The sequence below is a fragment of the Vulpes lagopus genome, chromosome 19 (genome assembly GCF_018345385.1).
Source record: "Vulpes lagopus strain Blue_001 chromosome 19, ASM1834538v1, whole genome shotgun sequence".
NCBI classification, from domain to species: Eukaryota; Metazoa; Chordata; class Mammalia; order Carnivora; family Canidae; genus Vulpes; species Vulpes lagopus.
The window spans coordinates 14,850,811-14,873,005 of record NC_054842.1 but is presented as its reverse complement, the minus strand read 5'-3'; the positions used below and the strand labels follow the sequence as shown (position 1 = coordinate 14,873,005).

At 35.6% G+C, this 22,195-nt stretch overlaps 1 protein-coding gene across 21 annotated transcripts in view; it reads left to right on the top strand.

Annotated features, from left to right (window-relative positions):
- The window catches only part of RBMS3 (RNA binding motif single stranded interacting protein 3), a 1,727,904-nt gene that overhangs the window by 1,589,837 nt on the left and 115,872 nt on the right, over nucleotides 1-22,195 (top strand). For 16 of the 21 annotated variants that reach the window (XM_041733599.1, XM_041733601.1, XM_041733598.1 and 13 more), the window contains 2 exons: nucleotides 13,239-13,277; nucleotides 16,933-16,979. In XM_041733599.1, the coding sequence (XP_041589533.1) occupies nucleotides 13,239-13,277; nucleotides 16,933-16,979 (86 nt within the window). The remainder of the gene's footprint in view (nucleotides 1-13,238; nucleotides 13,278-16,932; nucleotides 16,980-22,195) is intronic. The other 5 variants (XM_041733600.1, XM_041733610.1, XM_041733608.1 and 2 more) reach the window with 1 other exon arrangement.

The following is a 22,195-nucleotide window of genomic DNA, read 5'->3' as shown; positions in this document are numbered from 1 at the left end:
CAACTTTACAAGATCATTTTAGATGTTTTTGCTTACTTGTTTGCTTGTTGGTTTTTGTTTTGCTTTTGGGGGTTTTTGCTTATATAAAATAATGGTAAACCTTTCGATCACTGTTGCCTTTGATAAAATACAAGATGATAGTTTTGACTCTGATGCTTCAGCATTTGGGATAATAGCATGAGGCTCATGCTTTCTTTGTCTCTCTCTTGAAAGTCAGGTAAAAAAAAACAAGTTTGGAAAGGATTTCTCCTGAAATGTTTAGGTATCTTAGAAGCACCTAAAGCGTGACAGTTGATAAGCTAATTATTTTAATTTATTATGTAAAGCTATTTTCTTCTGAGTGGCATTTTGATAACAGCTCTTTTAGCATTAGTGAAATGTACTTCTTTACAAAAGAGATCTAGTTCTGAAAACTTTATACACATAAATTAGTGTAAATTAGCAAGGTTTTGCAATAAAAATATATGCTACTGGACATGTATTTACATAAGTGAAATACACAGGGATATTTAAAAATTATTAACTAATCTCTCAAGTGAGAGCAAAACTAAGCAGAAGGATCAGGGATTGGAGCTATTAGGCCTCTTTTACCCAGTTCTCTACAGTTCTTATCATTTTTCTTAGTGTAGCATTTCACATACTCTTTGATCTCAATATCTCAGTATCTCCATTTATACTCTTAAAAAATATTGTTTATTAGTTGATCAAAAAACAATAAGCCCATCCTATGTTAACAAAAATATCATATTTATATAGAAAATATTATATCTTTCAAAGACTTTTTTTGAGAATGGTATTCTTTTACTTTTTTGCAAATCACTTTAATGTCTGGCCTAATAAAAGATAGCCAGATCTGCATCAGTATACAACCTGTTGCAATATTCTGTTTGGTATAATCATATGAAGAAAATATAACTCCATATAGACATGTCACTGAAAAGGGGAGGACCTATGGATCTCCTAAAAGTCTCTCAGGAACCCTCAGGTTTCAGACTACAATTTGAGAACTACTGTCCTAGAGATGCTTGAGCCAAGCATGGGGCTCATATTCAGCTTCCATATACCAGAAAAGCCACTCTGCTTGTTAAAATAGTAAAACATATTTGTTTCATTAGGTAAATAACTGCTGGCATTAGTCCATCAGTGCAACCCCTCCAACTCTGATGCCTCCTGCAGTACCTCTTACGATCTCATAAGAATGGGGTGCTGGCTGGTACAACAAGGAGTTTCCCAGGATCTACCCCAACATTTAAATTCTGATTGACCAAAGTTTATGCCATAATGGTGATCAAATGTTTGTTTTTTTTTTTAAAGATTTTATTTATTCATGCATGAGAGACACAGAGACAGAGAGAGGCAGAGACACAGGCAGAGGGAGAAGCAGGCTCCATGCAGGGAGCCTAATGTGGGACTCCATCCTGAGTCTCCAGGATCACGCCCTGGGCCAAAGGTGGCGCTACACTGCTGAGTCACAGGGGCTGCCCTGTGATGAAATGTTTTTAATGTCACCTCTAGCTCAGAAATGGTCTCACTTTATCATCACTTTATCATCACTATGACTTTCAAGAAATGCATTGATATCCCATTATATATAATATATAATATCCCGTTATAGCTGAGGCCATATTCTTTACTGCAGGCAAAATGTTTCCCAAATTGATCTTGTTTGTACTCTCTCAAATGACTGGTCTGAAATCAGGAATGGAATCTGGAATCCAGAATCAAAAATATATCAGGAGTCAGGCACCTGGGTGGCTCAGTGGTTAAGTGTCTGTCTTTGGCTTGGGTCATGATCCTGGGGTCGGTAATCAAGTCCTGTATCACGCTCTTTGCAGGGGAGCCTGCTTCTCCCTCTGCCTATGTCTCTGCCTCTTTCTGTGTGTCTCTCATGAATAAATAAATAAAATCTAAAAAAAATGTATCAGGAGTCATGTGAAGGAAAGACATGGCGTAAAGAATCTAGTCAATGGTATTACAATAGCGTTGTATGGTGACAGATGGGAGCTATGTGTGTGGTGAGCATGACATAACTTACAAACTTGTCAAATCACTATTGTATACCTGAAACTAATATAACATTATGTGTCAACTCTACTTAAAAATATTAAAAATAAACAAGCAAATTAACAAATATATTTTCAATAATATATGTAATTACACACACAAACACACATATAATATCAGGAACATGAAGAAGAACTGTTGCTTCTTCCTGTATTTCCAAACAATGCTTTCCCAATGACCAATGAAAAAACACCAAATTTGTTTGGTACCCACATAATTTGCACAGCTGATCAAAAACATTCAACTATGTTGTAAAGATGAATGGCTCAAATAAAAGGATGAATGTTTCTACTACAATGATTAGAGTCGCTCAAACTTTGAAATTACTTTATGTTGACATTTGTTGTGACTAGTTACTGGATTTCCTTCAGAATTTTCAAATATAAGTAAATGCTGAGTGTCAAATCACAGAAGATGGTGATATTTCACCAGGTTTTCAGGCTGGGACATTATCCTTAAATAGTGTAAATGTCATCAACAAACTATTTCTCACTGTCTTCAAAACTCTAGTCTAGCTTTCATAAGATCTTCCCAAGCTCTATAGTAATTGAGTCAGTAAATGTCATTGATAACAACTGCATCAGGAATTGTATTTCCAAGAAATAGTATTTTGGCTATGGACACAAACAAGAGACAAGGCAATTGAACAAGAAGTAGCCCAACAAAGTATTCAAATGTCTAGTGAAGAAATGCCAAGGTTTTATTATAAAAACTAAAAGCAGTAAAATGGTGTTTCTTGCTTTTATCTGGTTTACGGTTCCCTGCTAGAGTCAATTTTGAAATGATGAGCAATAACAAATATGTTCTCTATATGTGATGTTCTGAAGACATTTTTCCTTACCATGGAAACAAAATATTTAATGAGATTGTCTTCACAGTCTAGATCTGGAGATAAACTAATGGAGCTAAAACAATATTGTGAATAATCAGCACTCAGGTTCCCAGGAATAGTTTACTATGTTATATTGGACAGAAAAATCAAGTAAGCTTTTTGGGGATGCATTCTAGGAATACTAAGGTTTGAAATTTCTTACCTATTCCCAAGTAAGGAACAAGTTTTAGATGAGACATGATGATATATTATATCTTGAAGACATTTTATTTGAGTGCATTTCTATTTGCCCAAGATACAAGCCTTTGAGGACAGGGAGGATACACAGTACACGCACTTCATAACACCAGGGGGTACCATTCACACAGACCAGATGTAAATTTTGTTCCTTGCCATAGGGAATGCTGTGGCTCTGCCTGGACGTGTTCCTTTGAAAACCTTTAAGAAGTGGAATAAACTGAGAATCTACTTTAATTTCCTTAAATTAGTTCTCGTTAAGGCACCCACAAAATCCACTATTAGTAAGCTGAAATGTAAGGTTATCAGTTTTATCACAGCCAACTTAAGCAAGTGATCTGTTATGACCTGTAACCCAGATAATATGTTGTCTATTTTCAGACCTGAAATCAACTTGTTTTCAGTGATAGATGAAAACTTCCCCTGTGCTAGAAAGTTGTATAACTCTTATCCATTCACAGCTACTACTAATAAAAATTCTCTTCAGTGCCAGGAAGTGAATGAAAGCCTGCAAAGGTCATGTAGGAGAATGGGATTTCTCATACTGTTATGAAGTCCAGAGCCAAGTGCAGGCAAAGTTGATAAACCTGATTCCAAACATCCAGCCTCCTCTTCACTATCCTCAAGGTATTAGGAGTAATTATTCCTTCTGACTAAATCCATTTATGATTGAGACAAAGATGCCTTTTTTAGATTTCTGAATAGTTAGATAGCCATACTCAATGACAAAAAGTTAATCCTATATTCCCATTCGGGTAAACATTTTCTTTGAGGGACATGTCCTCATTTTTATATTTGCTTTTGTTTTTATTTTTCTGAAAGAAACTGAGTGCTCACAGAGTTGGCACTATAATTCTGAATTTCACCTGTTCTCCACTACCATAATCACCAGTTCTCTTGTCATAAAAGATTTGTTCCTTCCATAATTGAGTCTTTATGCTGTGTCCCCAGGACATAATGAGGTATAAGGGATGACCTTTGCCCTGAATGTGTATTAGAAATGTATATACACAGTGAAGACCCTCTATCTCCTTGTGTCTCCTATTTACTTTCTTACTTTCTCAGTATATGACTACTTTTTACAGAAATGATCTTTTTAAGAGAAGAATTCTGTTTGAAATAGGTTGTGGGTGTGTGTGTATGTGTGTGTTTTAAGGTAGTATTGAAAAAGAAGCAGTTTAAACACAAAGTATCCAGTCCGTCAGTGAGCACTTACTGAGTGTACCCTATGTGAGAGGCACAAGACTAGACATACTGGACATGACGTAAGCATACAGACAGATTCTCCCATCCCTTTGGAACCTAAAATGGCTAAGATCTTCTCTGTCTGTAAAGTAGGCAATTAAAAGTTGGATAAAATTGAATTGAAATAAAAAATAAATAAATAAATAAACAAACAAACAAACAAACAAATAGAAGTTTGGTAGAGGGGCGCCTGGGTAGCTCAGTCAGTTAAGCATCTGCCTTTGGCTCGGGTCATGATCCTGGGGTCCTGAGATTGAGTCCCTCATTGGGCTCCCTGCTCAGCACGGAGCCTGCTTCTCCCTTTCCCGTTCCCCCTGCTTGTGTGCTCTTCTCTCTCTCTCTCTCTCTCTCTCAAATAAATAAAATCTTTAAAAGTAAAAAAATTAAAGTTGGATAGAATATAATTTAATATCGCAAGAGTAAAATCACTAGCTGGAACTAGCTCCAAACCTATACCACAGTGAAAGAAAACCAAGGACAAAATAAAAATAATAAAAATAACAAAAGTAGCAGCCACAAAAATGTCAAGGCACACTTGTTACTAACCATTAACTGTTTGATTGATTGTGTGTTTCTCAGGGTAGGTAACTGAGAAACTGATTTATATGCATTTCCAAACCAGAAAATCACCCCAGAGTTGAAAAGCTCCATGTTGTTACTTATCCAGGGTACTGAGTGGCACAGAGAGAATACTGTTTAGAGGAGCAAATGGAGCTTGGGTGTCTTATAACAAATCTTGCATCCTTCTCTAATGCACCTATTGAGAATAATAATTCTTTCTGAATTTTAAGGAATCATGTCAACATCTGTGATGTGCTTAGTATTGTTTGCTGTTCTTCATATTTTACCAGACACTCTACTTTAGTGGTTAGGAGGCAAACTCTAGCATTTCAATCACAAATCCACAGCTTTTGAGCTAAGTGACAAACTTGGGCAAGTTTTTCAGTTTCCTCATCAGTAGAATGAGAATGGTGAAAAGTGAATATTTAGTGATTGGAAGGATTAAATGTGGTGGTGAGGGTAAAGCACTGAGCACAGTTCCTGGAAAACTATAATCACTCCAGTATTAAGCTGTTACTATAACTCTCATAATATCATCAACACAACTCAGGGCTTTTTAATCTGAAAGCCAGCTTTGCTATGTGTTTCTTATGACTCAAATGCCTAAGTTCTTGGTTTCCAGTTTCATGTCATGTCTATTTATTTTCCAAATGGGAATTATTTTTAATGATACAAAATTTATTTGAGAGGAAATCTACTACTAATGTCATTTTTTCCAGCTGAATTTTTTACTTGTTTAATAAAATATATTATAAAACAAGTAGAAATTTATTTTCACTTTGACCCACATTTTATTAAGGTTTTTTAAAGATCACTTTCCAAATCATCATCTGCATTCCAAGCATTATTTATCACTGAAACATTAGATTGTGTTCAAATTCTAGCCATTTTTCTCTTGAAGATCACGTAATCATGTAAGCCAAGAGCTGAGAAGAAGAGAGGGACTTGGATGGAGGAAAAAAGAAAAAAAAGTAAAAGAAAACATGGACTATTGCTAGATATCAAGGAAAAGATTGAGCCACTGTTGAGAACTGATGAATTACATAGTTGATGTTTTTAAAGAGAAAGAAAATGAATTATTAACCTATGTATTCTGGCAAATAATGGCAATTAATTTTGGATTTAGAAAGTGCTGGTACAGGTCTGGGTATGAAAAGTATTCCTTATGCTCAATATGTTCTAGTATCCTTCAAAACAATTATCTTTGACAGAATAAGCATCCTAATACCACAAACTGGTGACTTATTGGACTTAACCAAGAATTGGGAAGCAGGAATTTTCCTGCATATTCTATGGCTCCATAGTGCTGAACGTCAATAATTGTTAACCTTCCATATTCTAATTGATTTCAGGAATGATGTTACAAACTCTTTTGTGTAAGGAATTTTTAGAATCCTTATGAATAGTAGTACTAATGCCATTTATAAAATTTCCTTTTGTTTACTGAAAGACACACTCATGATATTATCATTTGAAAAAAGTTACAGTAGTGGAGCACCTGGGTGGCTCAATCAATTAAGATTAAGATGCTGTTTCTCCCTCTCCCTCTGTGTTGCTCCTCAATCTCTCTTTCTCTCTCTCTAATAAATAAATATTTTTAAAATTATAAAGTTGATTATCATTATACATGGGCTCCATACTTGCAAATTTACCTACTTGCTAAAATTTATTTGTAACCCAGAATTAATACTCAAGGTGCTTTCATGGTCACTTGTGCAGAGCAGTAAAAAGTTTGAGTCAGCTGGAGATTGAAGAGTACACTTATCATGATGAGCACTGAGTAATGTATACAATTATTGAATCACTATACTGTACACCTGAAACTTCTATGACACTGTATATTAATGATGCTGGAATTCAAGTAATAAACTTGAAAAAAAAATTGAGTCACTAAGTATGCACAGTCCCAGATAAAGTTGAACAAGGGATTCTTTGTTTTCTTACTCTTACTCTGTAAACAAGTGTCCTTTTCTTACTTTATTTAGGGCCACACTTTTTACATGCTTGTGCTTTTCATTGGTGATTTCACTGTTTGAAATGGTCGCCAAATGTAGAGCTGAAGTGAGGTCAAATGCTTCTAAGTGCAAGAAATCTGTGATGTGCCTAATGGAGACAATATGAAAAAAAATGGAGATAAGCTTTGTTCAGGCATGACTTATAGTGCTGTTGACTTTGAGTTCATTGTTGATGAATCAAAAATATATATTACATGAGTTATCTTTAGACAGAAACACAACTAAAACAAAGTTATATATTAATTAGTTGGTGAAAATATTGTGACCAGAGGCTTGTAGGAACCTAATGCTCTATTTCCTCTAGGAGCAATGAGTTGGTATTCCTAATTCAGTGTTCATGGTGGCTTTATAGAATTAATTGTTGCTAATAACAAGAATCAACTGTATCTTGTTTTATAATTACTGTTATTGAGTGAGATCCAATTACTGGGTAAGTCTACGTCTCTTCCATTGATATAAAAAAACAATGTGCATGGGTGTCGAAAGTAACTGCACCAATGCATGCAGCCAACTATTTTTATTTAATGGTCTTTATTTGAAGAGTTGTGTTAGAGCCAATTGTCAATTGTTATGGATTTAAAGACAAAAGGTTTTACTCTACTCAACCAAAAAATGTAAAATTCTAAGGACTTTGGAAAAAGCTCTGATCCTATTTTCATATTTAAGAAGCCTATGAGTGACGAGTGACTTGTAATCACTTCATAAAGATCATCAGACATTTTACCCAATGTAAAAATTCATATATCTTCCTTAGCCTAGTCATCAACCTAACACATTGAATTATTTCTACTATTACTTATAACATTCTTATTTGCCTACCTATCTGCATATGAGGAGAAAGCTATATTGGCTCTTTACTTTAGAAATCCAAATGGATCACATTGATATGGTAAATATTTGATGTCAAAGAACACATAGATGGCTATGGAAGTAATAACAAACAAGTAGCATAAAATCTGGAAAGAAGTTATCCCTACAGTCACCATTTATAAAGAATACTCAATAGAATATTTTGTTGACTTTATAAAAGCATTTGGCTATCATTAGCTATCAACAACCCTATTGTAAAGTAAATGCTTTGAGACATTCTTAGCAGTGAGAAAGACAAGATGCAACTTAACCACATGGCCCCTTTACCTTCAGTTGTCTCTGTTTGGAATAGTGCACCCAGCTCACAAACTCTTTGATCAGTTACCAGTCAACATCCTTCTTATTAAGTATAAGAAAAATCTGACAAGGCCCAGAAATACACCATTTCTATTAGCTATGGAGCCATATTGACTGCAATTTAATTTTACAATACTGAACATTAGAAAATTTATGTTTCAGAGATATGGAATTGAAGTATTGTCCCAATGAACCATAGATAAAAAAATAATTTAAGGAAAATAATACATTTAAAGAATTATTTCAAAACTTAGTAGTAAAAGGATGTAGATTCATATTATCTTTGACCATATTCCATGAACATAGAAAAATCATCAATATAGATCACAATTTCCTTTGGGTATATCATGATGCTTGGCATTTAATTGTCCAATTATTTTCTTTAATGGGACTTTGGAAAAAAATCAGGCGTATCTAACAATACTGCCAGGTTCTGCAAATAGTTCTTTTAACCTTGAACTGAAGAAGAGTCTTTACATATGTGGTCTTAAAAAGAGCTGTTATGATGCATTACAACACTTGCTATTGAATTTGTTAGCCAATCCACCAAATGTTCTCTTAACCGATTTCATGTGCTTTACTGGCAATTTAGAGAGCAGGCTCAAGGTGAATGGCACTTGTAAAAAAAATCTTCCCATGGGCACAAGAACTTGAAATCTCAGTAGTTTAAAATGGAAACCTTCTTACTCAGTTAAATGGTTTTATTTTAAAGCTGCTGGGTACATATTTTCTAACCTATGATCACTGAAGATAAGCAAATCTTGTAAATTCCTGCATTTGTGCAATTTAGGATATGATGTGTTTGATGATGAGCTCCAGTCATCTATCTAGTCTCCATTTTCAAAAAAAAAAAAGAGGGTAGGAAAACATATCTCCTTTCTTGAGGAGGAGGCTAGTTGTGGGGTTTAGGAGGTGCTGAAGGATGGGAAGATTATATCAAGAGTTATAAGGAGAAAGGCTGGTAGTTGATCTCCATGTTCTCTGATTTCCTTGACCCAGTCTCCATGACAGCTATGTGCGGCATCAACCAACTAGGAGATTTCTGGAATTATTGGCTCTGTCCTGGCAATCCCAGCCTGCCACAAGACTCAGAATTGTCCCCCTTGATATTTAAGCCACAGCTTACAACCTCCATATAGCATCAAACTGCAGCTGAGATCAGGGAGGATATGGATCGATTAGTCAGATACCTGGAACTCCCATCTATCCAGCTGCATAGGCTCACCCTGGTAGTAACCTCAACACTTTATATTTTTCACCTTACTTTCTGTGTTATGGTGGGGTTTAACAGTATGTACACTATTGCATTTACTCTACAACACCATCAATTAAAGATGAAATATTACTTAAATATCACTAAAAAGGGAAAGTTTCCAAACTCAAATGCCATCAATTATCATGCAAACCCCAATTTCACAGACAGTAAAGTGTAAAACACACACACACACACACACACACACACACACACACACACACAGAACATATGTCTTGGAGTCCATGAAGTTCAGTCATTCAGATTGAGATAAAAACAGAAGTGCCTACATAAAATATGGTAATGTTCTCTTGTCTCTTTTATGATTATCAATCAAGGCTTAATTTAACTTTGGTTTTAATGACACACTCAGACTGGATTTTTGAGAACTTCAGCCGGCCGCATCGTACCTTTTTTTCTGTCTCCCTTTGATGATGATTTCTTTGTGCGGCCATTGGCTTTCTCAGCAATCCAGACTTAATTCTGTCTGCATCGTTTTGTCTTGTCCTTCTTTATTGCTATATAAGGGAGAAATTCTCTGCCTGACTAGAATACTTTAGTAAAAGCCAAGAAGGACAAATACTAAGATGACATAGTATATAAACAACAGCATGACTCCCGTTGACGTTTTTTTCCCAAACATAGAGAGGTGAATTTTCTCTATTTTCTGCCTATATTTGCTATTTTTTAAAGTGATAAATCCCTGAATTTCATTTGCTTGATTTCTGTCGAACCCTTGAAGATGTTAACATGACTTTTCACAATCTTCTCTGCACTCTGAGTCTGTCACTTGGATAAGAGGGGCCTCCAGGTATTATTGCCGCCTGTAGTTTCTCCTAAGCTCTTGCTCATGACTTGGTTCCGTCACTCTGGCTTCCCTGCTGCATTGGGAATGTTTCTCAATAATCCCAACCATTCCCTCATCTCTACTCACCAAGCAAGGACTGAAACATTTTCTTTATCACAACAGCAATCCTTACAGCACAATGGTGTGGCTGATGGATTGGAAGGGAGTTGCAAGCTGAGGCAGGAGAGGATCTCTGCCAAAGGATATTAGTAAATACACAAACAAGCAATGATAACTTGAAAAAAGATACATTTCAATGCACGAATTTAACTTCGCAATAAATGTGTGAAATTCAGTATAGATACCTGAGTTTGAGACCAAGATTCAGGAATCACTGGGACATAAATAATAGTTGGGATCAGAAAGTGAATGTCATCTCAGTACAGAAGGAGAGAAGAGAAAGGCAAATCCTGGCCCTGAGCACAGGCAGGCAATCTCCAAGGCAGGAAGAGCAAGTAACATCGAAGGAGAAATTGCTCTCTGAGGGATCAGAAGAAAACTAGGCTCACAAAATCCAAGGGACAGGAATGTTGAAAGAAGAAGAAATTCACTGGTCAAATGATGCAAACTAATATAAAAAATGATTTGTAATAAATATCTTCCTTAACTTTAGATGTTATGAAAATTAGGGAGTATAGTGTGAGCCATTGCACAGGTTGGTAGGCATCTTTTACAGAACAATTAACAAGGACATTTCTGTTTTATCTCAGAACCAGGCAGTATTAATCTCCCTCTGGTAGACTTTGGCAATGTTTTCATTTACAGTCTTATTTGTCCTTCATCTTCTCTTCAGGAGAGGGCCTGGCTGCATATAGTGCAGGAAATATCCCTTGAGCAGGTCAGAGCAGACATCTGCTTTATAGAGTTGCCTGCCTTTGTCAGGAGAAATACACCACTCAGTAATCACCTGACCATGCCAGAGCCCTTGCTGGCAAAATCCTACCACCTGCCCCATTTCCTCACATCTCCTTTCAGCAAGTGCTACAATACCCTGCCTGCAAATTTGCCCTAAGCATATTGTTTCCTAGAATTAGTTCCTTTTTTTTTTTAACAGGAAAAGGGTTTAACATCTTTTCTTAGCTACAAAATTTTACTTGGTATTGATCATTTTGTAGTTTCCTGGGAATTTTTATTGGTTCTTCTGAATATCTTGGGTATCCATGCTTCTGCTATCACCTATGAAATCCTCAGTTTCTCAACCATTATGGCCATTTGGATTTATAAATTCATACTAGGTTCCATTACTAGAATTGCTGTATCATTTACGCTGAATTTTCAGGATTTATTCTTAACCTCCTGTGCATTCTTACCTTGATCCTTCTGGCTGTAGCAATTCGCATTCCATCCCAGATCTTCTGTATTCTATTGACCTAGCAAAGCTAAATGTTTCCTGACATTTTCAGGCTTACTTCTGAATCAGGCCTCTACTCTATATTACTTTTGCAAATGATATGCCTTATGTTTTTCCTCCTGAATTTAAAAATAAAATGCAATTCATAGAAGATATAATGTACTTCTTTAAGTACATTAAGTACTTCTTTATAATGCAGATTCTCCCCATTATAAAAATCTTTCTAGTTATACATAAAAGAGTCAGGAAAAAGATATGAAATGAAAAAAAATCATTTATAGTTACAGCACTCCAGTATTTTGACATTTGACATTAATATTATCTTCCTGTTTTATTTCTAGTCAGATATTTTTGAATATCTGAATTTTATTTTTTGACCCATAATGTACATTATTTCTTCACTAAAGGACATGTTTTTTTAAAGAGAAATACTGGTAAATAAATATAAACAAAGTTAAGTGAGGTTTTACTGCAGTAGCAGAACCTAAATATTTATAACACATAATTTTCAAACCCTTTCACCCACATCACCTTTTAAGTCACCTTATTTTATTTGTGGAGTTTTTAACTATAACCTGCTAACAGTTATAAATATTGTTAAAATTAGTTGCAAGATATAAACTCTTAACAGATAATATCCAGAAAATCATATCCTTTTTCCTCTTTGGTTTCCTGATCTCATCTTGTGCTAAGTCAGTACACAATATTTACTAAAATATACATTTATTCTGTATATGCTAAAGTATTACCTTAAACCTGATTGTAGAAAATTGGAAATTCTTGTGATTATTCATTTTACTCATACTATTATGATGCATCATGTGTCAAGATAGAATTAGGAAAAAGAGAAATGTTACACTAAAACATCGATGTCGCAGTTATAAATATCAACAAAAATATCTGTTTGCCTGTAGTTCCTAAGGCAAACAGATGTGTCCCAGTGAAATCTCTCTATGTATTGAAAATAATTAGATACCTTAATTACTCCAGTCAACTGTACTTTAAAATTTCTTCTAAAAATCTAGCTCTTACAGTATAGATTCTGTTTGGGCGGCCTAGAAATACCCTATTATGGCTGAAATACTAAGTGAAACCTCAGCTGCTGCTGGAAAATGACAAAAATGCCCCCTTTTGTTTTAAATAAATTGTAAATACCTCCAGTACACAAATAACGTAAACTTGAAAAATGGAAAATATTTGTGAATCTAATAACTCTTTTGAAAGAGAGAGACAGAATTAAACATCACTTTCCTACATATATGGTGTGACATTTTTGTTTTGTTCCAAGTTATTTTACTTTTTGTGTGACTCTGGAGTTTGTAAACATGCCATAAAATTTGGTAATTACATAATGATGATTTCATGGTTCTCACTTAGTATAAAGGTGGCTAGACAGGGCAGCAAAATTGATTTTCTTTTTTACCTTTGTGGAGAGAAAAAAAAGGAAATTGAATACAAATTCTGCCTTAACACTATATTAGAATTCTAACAATCTGTTACACATGAAATGAAAACCAGGTGTAGCCAACTATTAGTTATTGTGCTATGATATTCAGCCAGTGGGTTAAGTTCAAGCAACCCTTTGTTTAACCCATGCCTTGTTTTGTTACCCATAATGTTCCAAATGCAAATGACCTGAAACTATCTCTTGTCTCCTCTTGCCAAAGGTACTCAGAGGCAGGACTGTCCCTAGGCAAAATCATGAAGTAGGTGAATCTTGTGTTCATTCCCTACCCTTTTGCAATGACAATCTCACCTTAGATTCTCTCCACCTTCCTGTCCCCAAGTGCCTACTCCAGTTGCTCATTGCTCTGGATTTACCCTCTGTTTTCCAGGGGGGGTTGTGCTGTTTCTTGTCCAATCCCCTTTGTAATTTCCCTGCTTGAAAAATGTTCAGTGGCTCCCCCAGAGGAGCCAGACAATCAAGGTCCTCCCTTCTTTTCTTTTGAGTCTTAATTCCCACTGCTCCCACACCACAATATTCTACTGCAAGTGAATCACCCACCTTGCCCTTTGTATTTCTGTATCTTTTCCATACTATTCCTTTTGTCTGAGTTGGCCTCCATCTCTCAGATCCATTATGAAAACCTTAATCATCTTTCAAGATTCCACTCATCTGTATGTCCTCCACATAGCATCCCTGATCACCTCAGCCTCTCTCCTCCACACCTCATCTATACCACTCATCTGGCACTTACCACATGTTGCTTTGTATTATAATATTTATGTATGTGTCTTGTCTCCAGGCACTGTGCTGGGCGCTATACAAACGTAATCTCATTTAAATTTCACAACAATCCGATGAGGTAGGTATTACTAAATCATTTAACAGTTGAGGAAACTGAGGTTCAAACAGGTTAAATAAGCTGCCTAAGGTCACACTGCTAGAATGGAACAGAGCTAAGACTTGAACCCAGGTCAAAAACATATATTCTTTTTACAAAACCATATTGTCATTGATTCAGTCCTTTTCCATCTTCTGAGAGATGGAATGTTGATTTAAGATATAGTAAGAAGCCAACTTAGGCTTTCTGATTATCACCTGCATATTCAACAAAAAGACAGAGTTTATTGATAATTATGGTGTTCCTATCTAGAGTTGATTTGTTGACTATAATCCATAAGGAATTCAAGTAAAATGTGAAAGAAAAAAATCCTTACCTAATGTTGCCAGAATAAATAAACATGGCATAAGAAGAGAATGTTCAAGACAATTCATAATTCAAGAAAGGCTAAAAAGCATTGGTCTCTTATTTTCTTATTGGAAAATAAGTACAAGGAAAAGAAGAAAGCATGGGGTTGACTAGGAAAGTCTTCCTATAAACCTCCTAGGATTTAAACAATCTAGGGTGGTTAGGAGGCTGAAGGTATGATTTTATCTTAAATCTCTCACCAACAAACAATATCTCAATTGAGTATAAAGCCCCCCTCCTTTTTTTCATTCTGCCTCTGGTATGACATCTTGAATAAGTTAGGGGAAAGAAGATTAGCATTTCTAAGAGAGAAATCTCATTCCCAATGGACAACTTTTACAACTACCCTCTATAATAGCCAGAACCATGGATTATGAGCTGTATCCTGGACAGGTCCATTCTGGGGGGGGGGGGGTCTCCCATCAGTCACATGACAAAGGCCCCATCTTGGGAAGAATTTAGACTGAGGATCTCTTTGTATGTGTGTGTGTGCGTGCGTGTGTGTGTGTGTGTGTGTGTGTGTGTGTGATTTACTTATCTAAAAGAGAAAGGGAACACACAGGAGGAGCAGAGGGAGAGGGAGAGGGAATCTCAAGCAGACTCCATACTGAGCATGAGCCCCATGTGGGACCTAATCTCGTAACACTGAGATCATGACCTGAGCCAAAACCAAGAGTCAGATGCTTAATCAACTGTGCCAACCAGGTGCCCCAGAATCTCTTTGTGTTTTGACACACTACCTTTGCTTTTCACTTTCCAATCCCCTAGCCTATCATATAATCTGTTGCATATTTCTTTAACATGAGTGAGATGCAGTTGTCGGTAAACATGCATTCTCTGTACACCTCTATTAACTTCTAACAGTCATCTCTACTTTGCTTACAAACTCTGTTTCAATTTATGTATGCTTTCAGTATGCCAATCCCATTTATATGTGGCTCTACACCTTTATTCTTTATACCAATCTTTTTTTTTTTAAGATTTTATTTACTTATTTATGAGAGACACAGACAGAGAAAGAGGCAGAGACACAGGCAGAGGGAGAAGCAGGCTCCCTGAAGGGAGCCCGACATGGGACTTGATCCCGGGTCTCCAGGATCACACCCTGGGCTGAAGGTGGCACTAAACCGCTGAGCCACCAGGGCTGCCTCTTCATACCAATCTTAATGACAATTTTTAAACTGTTTGGGAAAAATAATACATGTAATCTAATGAATATAGCATGGCAAACTGGACTTCAGGCCCTATCTTGGAAAGCCTGAGAATTTCCACTTCAGTTATGTATGAAATCTGAGGAATTCAATGAGTCCTACAGGAAAACTACCTTCACCTACACTGAAACTCAAAACACAAAAGCTCATTTTCTTTTCTCTAAAATTTTTATGATTTTTCTTGTCTTCTATAAAAGTCCTCAAAGCTAATTCATTTTTTTTTCTTTTGAAATAATTATAGATTCATGGAAAATTGCAAAAGAAATGTACAAGCAGTCCCTGTGTACCCTTCACCCCATTTCTCCCATGTGTTATATCTTACATAATTATAGTGCACTATCAAAGCCAGGAAATTGACATAGGTCTAATTCACTGTTAAATTAAAAAAAAAATGTCTAACCTGACAATATCCTAATCAATTTCGAGTTTCATTCTATATTCTGTTTCTACTCATAAGCAGTAATCATACTGATGATGTTGGAAACCAAAGGTGGTATGCCCACAGAGAGAGAAAGTTCTCCCACATTGATGGAGATGATCATTAGGTCTCATGCAGACCCTGGGTCAGGGTCATAGATGGTGGAAGGGAGCCTCAGAAGACCTGGGCTGGAATCTGATTCTGCCTCCAAATGTGTGACCTTGAGCAGGTCACTTGACCTCTCCAAGCCTCAGTATCTTCATCTATAGAATGGAGAAACTGTTTCTCCTGCCTACTTCATAGGGTTGTTGTGAGGATCAAATGTGATGTGTATGAAGGAAGGAGGTAGGCTGTGAATTCATAGTTATAAAGTTTATTATTTTCTGAAACTACAGCTAGTTACAGCAGTTTAGTTCTTCAATGGTGATTTTATTCTTAGAAACAGAACAAACCCACCTCCTTACTAGCTACAAGGTCCTGAATTTCCATTATGTATAAATGACCTTGCCTTTCTACCACTCTTAGTAGGACAGGTACTAGCAATATATTGGATAAGCACTTTGTGACTCATTACCTACATACCCCAAGGCATACGATCTATTTTAAAATAAATATTTCTTAACATTTTCTTCTGAAAGGTCGAATGCATTTTAAGTAGCTTTTATTTTTATCCTGACCACAGGATTTATTCTTGCTTTTTTTTCAGCCATGAAACATATAATAGGTACTCTTGACAATAGTGAGAAATTATAAGGATACCAGATTAGACAGCGGATGGTTTATGAAGTAGAAATGGAAATCATCCAAACTACATTGTTCCTTGGTTTGTCTGGATATATAATATAAACTCCTAACTCACTGGTGGATTCTGATGTGTGGGTAGTAAAAATGCTAGTCTTGGCAGTAAGGTTGGAAAAATGTATAGGATAAAATAAACTTAAATCATGGAAAGTAAAGATAAAATGTGTGTACTGAATGTTATGGACACCAAGATAAAAGTGTTAAGATTTGTTTTCCCCTCTTTTCTCCCGGTATACAGGCTGGCATGGCTCTGACCTATGACCCCACAGCTGCCATACAAAATGGGTAAGTAGACTGCAATTTCCCTATTTTAATTGCTAAGGTATCCTTGATCTCTGGAATCAGTACTGAAGAAAAATGTTCAAAACTATCTTACTTTGTTTTAAATCTTTAAACAAAAACTTTAAACCAACATTTACCACCATTGTACTGTTTTTCTTGTCATGCATGATTGACTTCATAGCATCTTTCATGTCCTCTATTCCCACGTGATCTCTACCCACATTATGTTTCCCTCCCTCATGCTCTCTTTCTCTCTCTCTCTCCCTTAGAAAGAGTAAGGAATGGGATGTGAAGAGGGAGCATAGATAGAGCTAGGCTGGAGGAAGTATCTGTGTGTCTCTGGGATAAGATTGTTGCTCTGCTGATAACTCTAGATTTTAGCTTTCATTGATTTTAGCTTTCCCAGTTCATTTCAACATGAATACTGTTTTTGCTGTTTTCTTCTATCAGGGGAAGGCAATGGACAATCAAGTTAGTAAGTTGATGATTGTGTCTTCATTCTTCATTTTATTTATTTATTTATTTATTTATTTATTTATTTATTTATTTGATAGAGGGGCAGAGGGAGAGAAGAAGAGAGAATTTTAAGCAGGCTCCACGCCCAGGATGGTGCTGGATGTAGGGCTCAATCTCAGCCCTGAGATCATGACCCACACCGAAATCAAATGCTTAACCAACTGAACCACCCAAGAACCCATCACTCATCATTTTAATAAGCATCTGGAAATTTATAGCCTCTTGCTTAGAAAAAGTCACATAGCTTAAGGTTCTTCCTTTGGAAAACAAGACTTAAACTACATGACCTGATCTCTCAAAGATTCCGTGATTAAGTCTTTCTCTTAAACTACATGACCTGATCTCTCAAAGATTCCGTGATTCTGTATACCTTTGATTGAAATTTTCTTCTAACTTTCCAATCCCTTCTCTTTGCTCTGATTGTCCTGTAGTTGACAATAATTATTCTTTGGTTGGTTGGTTATTTTATGTTCACAGCCTTCCATCTTGGATTTCGCCATGGCTTTCAGTTTTCTGTCTTACAACCTTATTAAAGAAATCAATCAGAATGAATGAAGACCTTATTTAAGATCAATGTAGAGGATAAAAAGATGCAAACTCTATTTTCTATTTGGTCAGCTGCCATTAATGAAAATCCATTGGATAGTGGAAATGCTTAAATATCTCCTATTCTTATAGTTATTCATTTAGGCAGTGATTTATTCGTTTGTTCAAAAAACATCCACTGAGTCTGCCAAACACCTTGGTATGCTCCACAGATTTAAAAAACAACATATGAGAAGGCCTTTGCCTTCAAGGAAGTCATAGTCTACCCTTTCATAAAAGAATAAATGTGAGTGGTAGGCTAGGGAAGGAGTCTAATCCTTTCTACCTTGTTGATTAAAACTTCTCTCCAGAAGTGAAATTAAGGATTTATCCAAGAAGTGGTGTTCTTATTTCCAGTAAGGCACTCTAAATTTGATGTGTAAAAAGAAGGAAAGAAATGGAGAAGAAAGTTCTCAAATATACAAATCATATTGTATAGTTGGGGAAATACAATAATTAAAGTTAATTAATTATAACATTAATATTATAATGGAAAGGAATAACATGTATAGAACACACACTATTTACCAAGTACTTTATATTTATAACTTAAGGTGCATGGGAGCAGAGCCAAATACATGTAAAAATATGTGTGGTTACAATTAGAAATGTATATACATAAATGGAAAATAGAAATAATAATTGAATGAATACTTGTACGTTCACTAACCAGATTCAATAAGTCCTGATATTTTGCATACTCTGTATGTATGTATATGTATCCATCTGTAATATTAATCTGCATATCTATTATAAATTCCATCTTACCTAAGGCTCTATATGAAGGATTAGAAATGCAGCAGTGACCTAGGCCTGGACTGGAGTGAGACCATGGGGCCGCCTTCTGCATTGCTTTAGGCAGTCGTCTTTCCAATGCATAATTTAAAATCTGACTGTCTTCTCTAAAGACATAATTTTCCAATTATTCTTCCTGATTTATCTTAAATCTAAAGAGAAAGTAAAAAGGGATTTCAGTTCTTAATCTGAGCTGCCAAAAGGGAGCTTGGGTTAATGCCATCCATGTTAGAGGCTGTGAGGACCCCTGATACACAGTGAACATTTCTCCATTTTGTAAGCCTTCACCTCACATTTCAGGTCACTGTCCATATGCTGTATTGAGATCGACTACAGGTACATCTGTGCACCTTAGATCAGCCTCTCTATGACATGTCTTTATCTGTACCTTATATTAACAGTGTTACCCTGTATCCTTGAAACTATTTGAAAAGTCACAAAAATGGCTCACCCTTTTCACTGCCCACTTAAACTTTTACAACAATGAATAGTTCCATCATGAAACACATTTTCGTTAAGATGCTGAGGATACCCATATTCTTGGTCTTATCAAGACATCATCTGATCCTCTTGTATTGATAAAGAACTGTATGCTATCAACTGTAGTCCTTCTCTTCAATACCTTCTTGTCCACTGAATCTTCCTTTCAGGCTATAGAAATGGTCAAGTCTCTTCCACCTGTAAAGAGGGTAGAAGCAGAACAATTTTCATGGCAATGATATCACTTCTAGTGACCACACTGTGTTAGCCTTCTCTTCACTGCTAAACAACTTCAGTTGTCTGTACACACAGTTCTTCTCGTATTCCTTTCTAATGAAGTCTATTAAATTATGAAGTCTGGTTTCAAATTTGACTGGAATTTCCTTTGCTGATGTTCCCAATGATCTCCAAATGTATCCATTAGAACGAATACCCTTTTAGTTCTTACACCATTTGACATCTTGCCTTGTTTAAGGCAAATAACAATTCTTGTTATTACCATTTATACTTTTTTGGAAATTTCTTATATCTTGGATCCCACAACTCCATTTCCCACTGATCCTGTATTCTTCCTACTTACTTGGTCTCTTCTGATTCCTCCTCTTTTGCCCAATTTACTAATATTTCTCAGGGTTTTGTCTTTTTTTCTGGTTGGTCTTATCCATTCCTCTTGCTTCTGGAACCTGAAGACTCCCAAGCTGACACTTGAAGTTCATAAGTAGATGCAGGGCGCTATCACCTATGTTTCTAACTGCTTCTTAGATATCGTTCTTAGATATCTTTGTTCATCCAAAACTGAGATCATTAACTTCATCAATGCTTAATACAAACCAAACAAATTCAAATTAAAACCAAATATGAAATTTGCTTCTCTTTTTCCTAATAATTCACTCTAAAGCCATTTAAGCTATGAACTCCAGTTCTCTGGATTCTCTATTTTACAACATTCTTAATGATAAAATTGATCAAGACTTATTCAATCTGTCTTTGAATAATATATCTTCACCCCAGCTCTTGCTCCTTGTCACTGGTTGAGTTTATTCAATCACCTTTCCTACCTGTACTAACCTTTTACCTGCCTGTAATATAGCTCTCCTCCAACACATTTTCGCATTGTTTTTTGAGTTTATATATATATATATATATTCACAGTAATCAGAGTAATCATCTCCCTGTCTGATTTAAAGTATTAGGCAGACTTTACTAACTACAGAACAAAACTCAGACTTTCAGGAATGGCACAATAAAAAATAATAATAACGCTCCATGACTTGGTTTCTGAAAATCATATGAATCTTCTGTGAACCTTCTCAGAACATCCCATGTTACTTTACACTTCTGTGTCTTAGTTGCTCATAGAATCCTCTCTGCCTGAAGAGAATGGTGATTTCCTTCCTTCCTTCCTTCCTTCCTTCCTTCCTTCCTTCCTCTCTCTCTCCTTTCTTCTGTCATTTTTTAAAAGATACTGCTCTCCTTTAAAGGACACAGTCAATTGATTCCAAGCAGAGCTAGTTGCACCATCAGTCATAAGAGAAACAGTATAAGCAGTGGTTAAGAGTGCACACAGGTTGTTTGTGCTTTAGTTTGCTCTTCTGTGAAATGGAGATTATAGTAAGACTTTGTAAGGATTAAAGGAACTCTGTATGGTACAGTGTAATTGTCAACATAAATATTGATGTTATTGCACTATATTTCAAAGTACCATGATACATTTGACAGTCTATTTACCATGTACTTATTGACACCATATTTATTTCCTTGCTGGACTATTAACTCACTGAAGTCAGGTTCCACACTTTATTCATCTTTATAGGCTATTTAACCCAGTCTTGTAAGTGCTAAATCACAATGGGAAATGTAACCAATGAAATCTGCTTGGTTCCAACAAATTTCTATTAGAGAAACCATTCCTCTTCTTAGCATCAATTTATTCTGTCCCCATTGTAACACTTTAATCTGATTCTCTTAAAGTATACAGCCTCCAGTTTCATGCAAAGTATCCAAACTCCCCATGAATTTTTCACATCTTGAATTAATAATGGAGTTTTAGAAGGCTCAGACTGTCTATTGTGTTGTTGGTAACAAGAAGATGGAAATTTTATATGATGAAATGGAAAAAATAGGAAGATCGTAGTGAATTAATCTTACTCATTTAATACTTCTTCATATAGATGATTTTTAAAAACATTTTGTTCATCTTTGGTTTTATTGCCTTATATGGTAACATTTTAATAATAGAGTATACTGGAATAATAATTTTTAAGCCTGTAAGATGTAAAGATAACCACAAATGTTTTCTAAACATACTATCCCTTGAGTTAACATTAGCATGTGCATCCTGGAGGTGTGGGAGCTGATTTAGAAAGCTTACTCAGTACATTAAGGGATCTAACATGAATGTTCAGAAGAGAATATGCTACTCATTATTCACATGGCTGTATTTGAACTAGCAGGCAACCTAACTCAGACAGCAATAACTTAACAGAGTGAGAAATGTTTATTAGGAAAGAAACTGGTCTCATTTTACATAGACCAATAAGTATCCAAAGATACAGCTGTAACTCACTCAAACTAATCCAGATAAGATTCCTAAACATTGCTTAATGCTAACTCAGTTCAATTTAACATTTTGTTCTCTTTTGAATCTATTGCATTGTTTAAAATCATTTTGGTGATACAAATTTGAAACGGAAAAAAGTTTATGCTATATCAGAGACAATGAATATGTACACAATTCTAGTACAAGATACAGTCCAAATAATATTGTGGTAGAAGCACAAAATACTATGAGATCTATGTACTGTGTTAACTTTTATTTGTATAAAATATTTCTGAAAGAATAC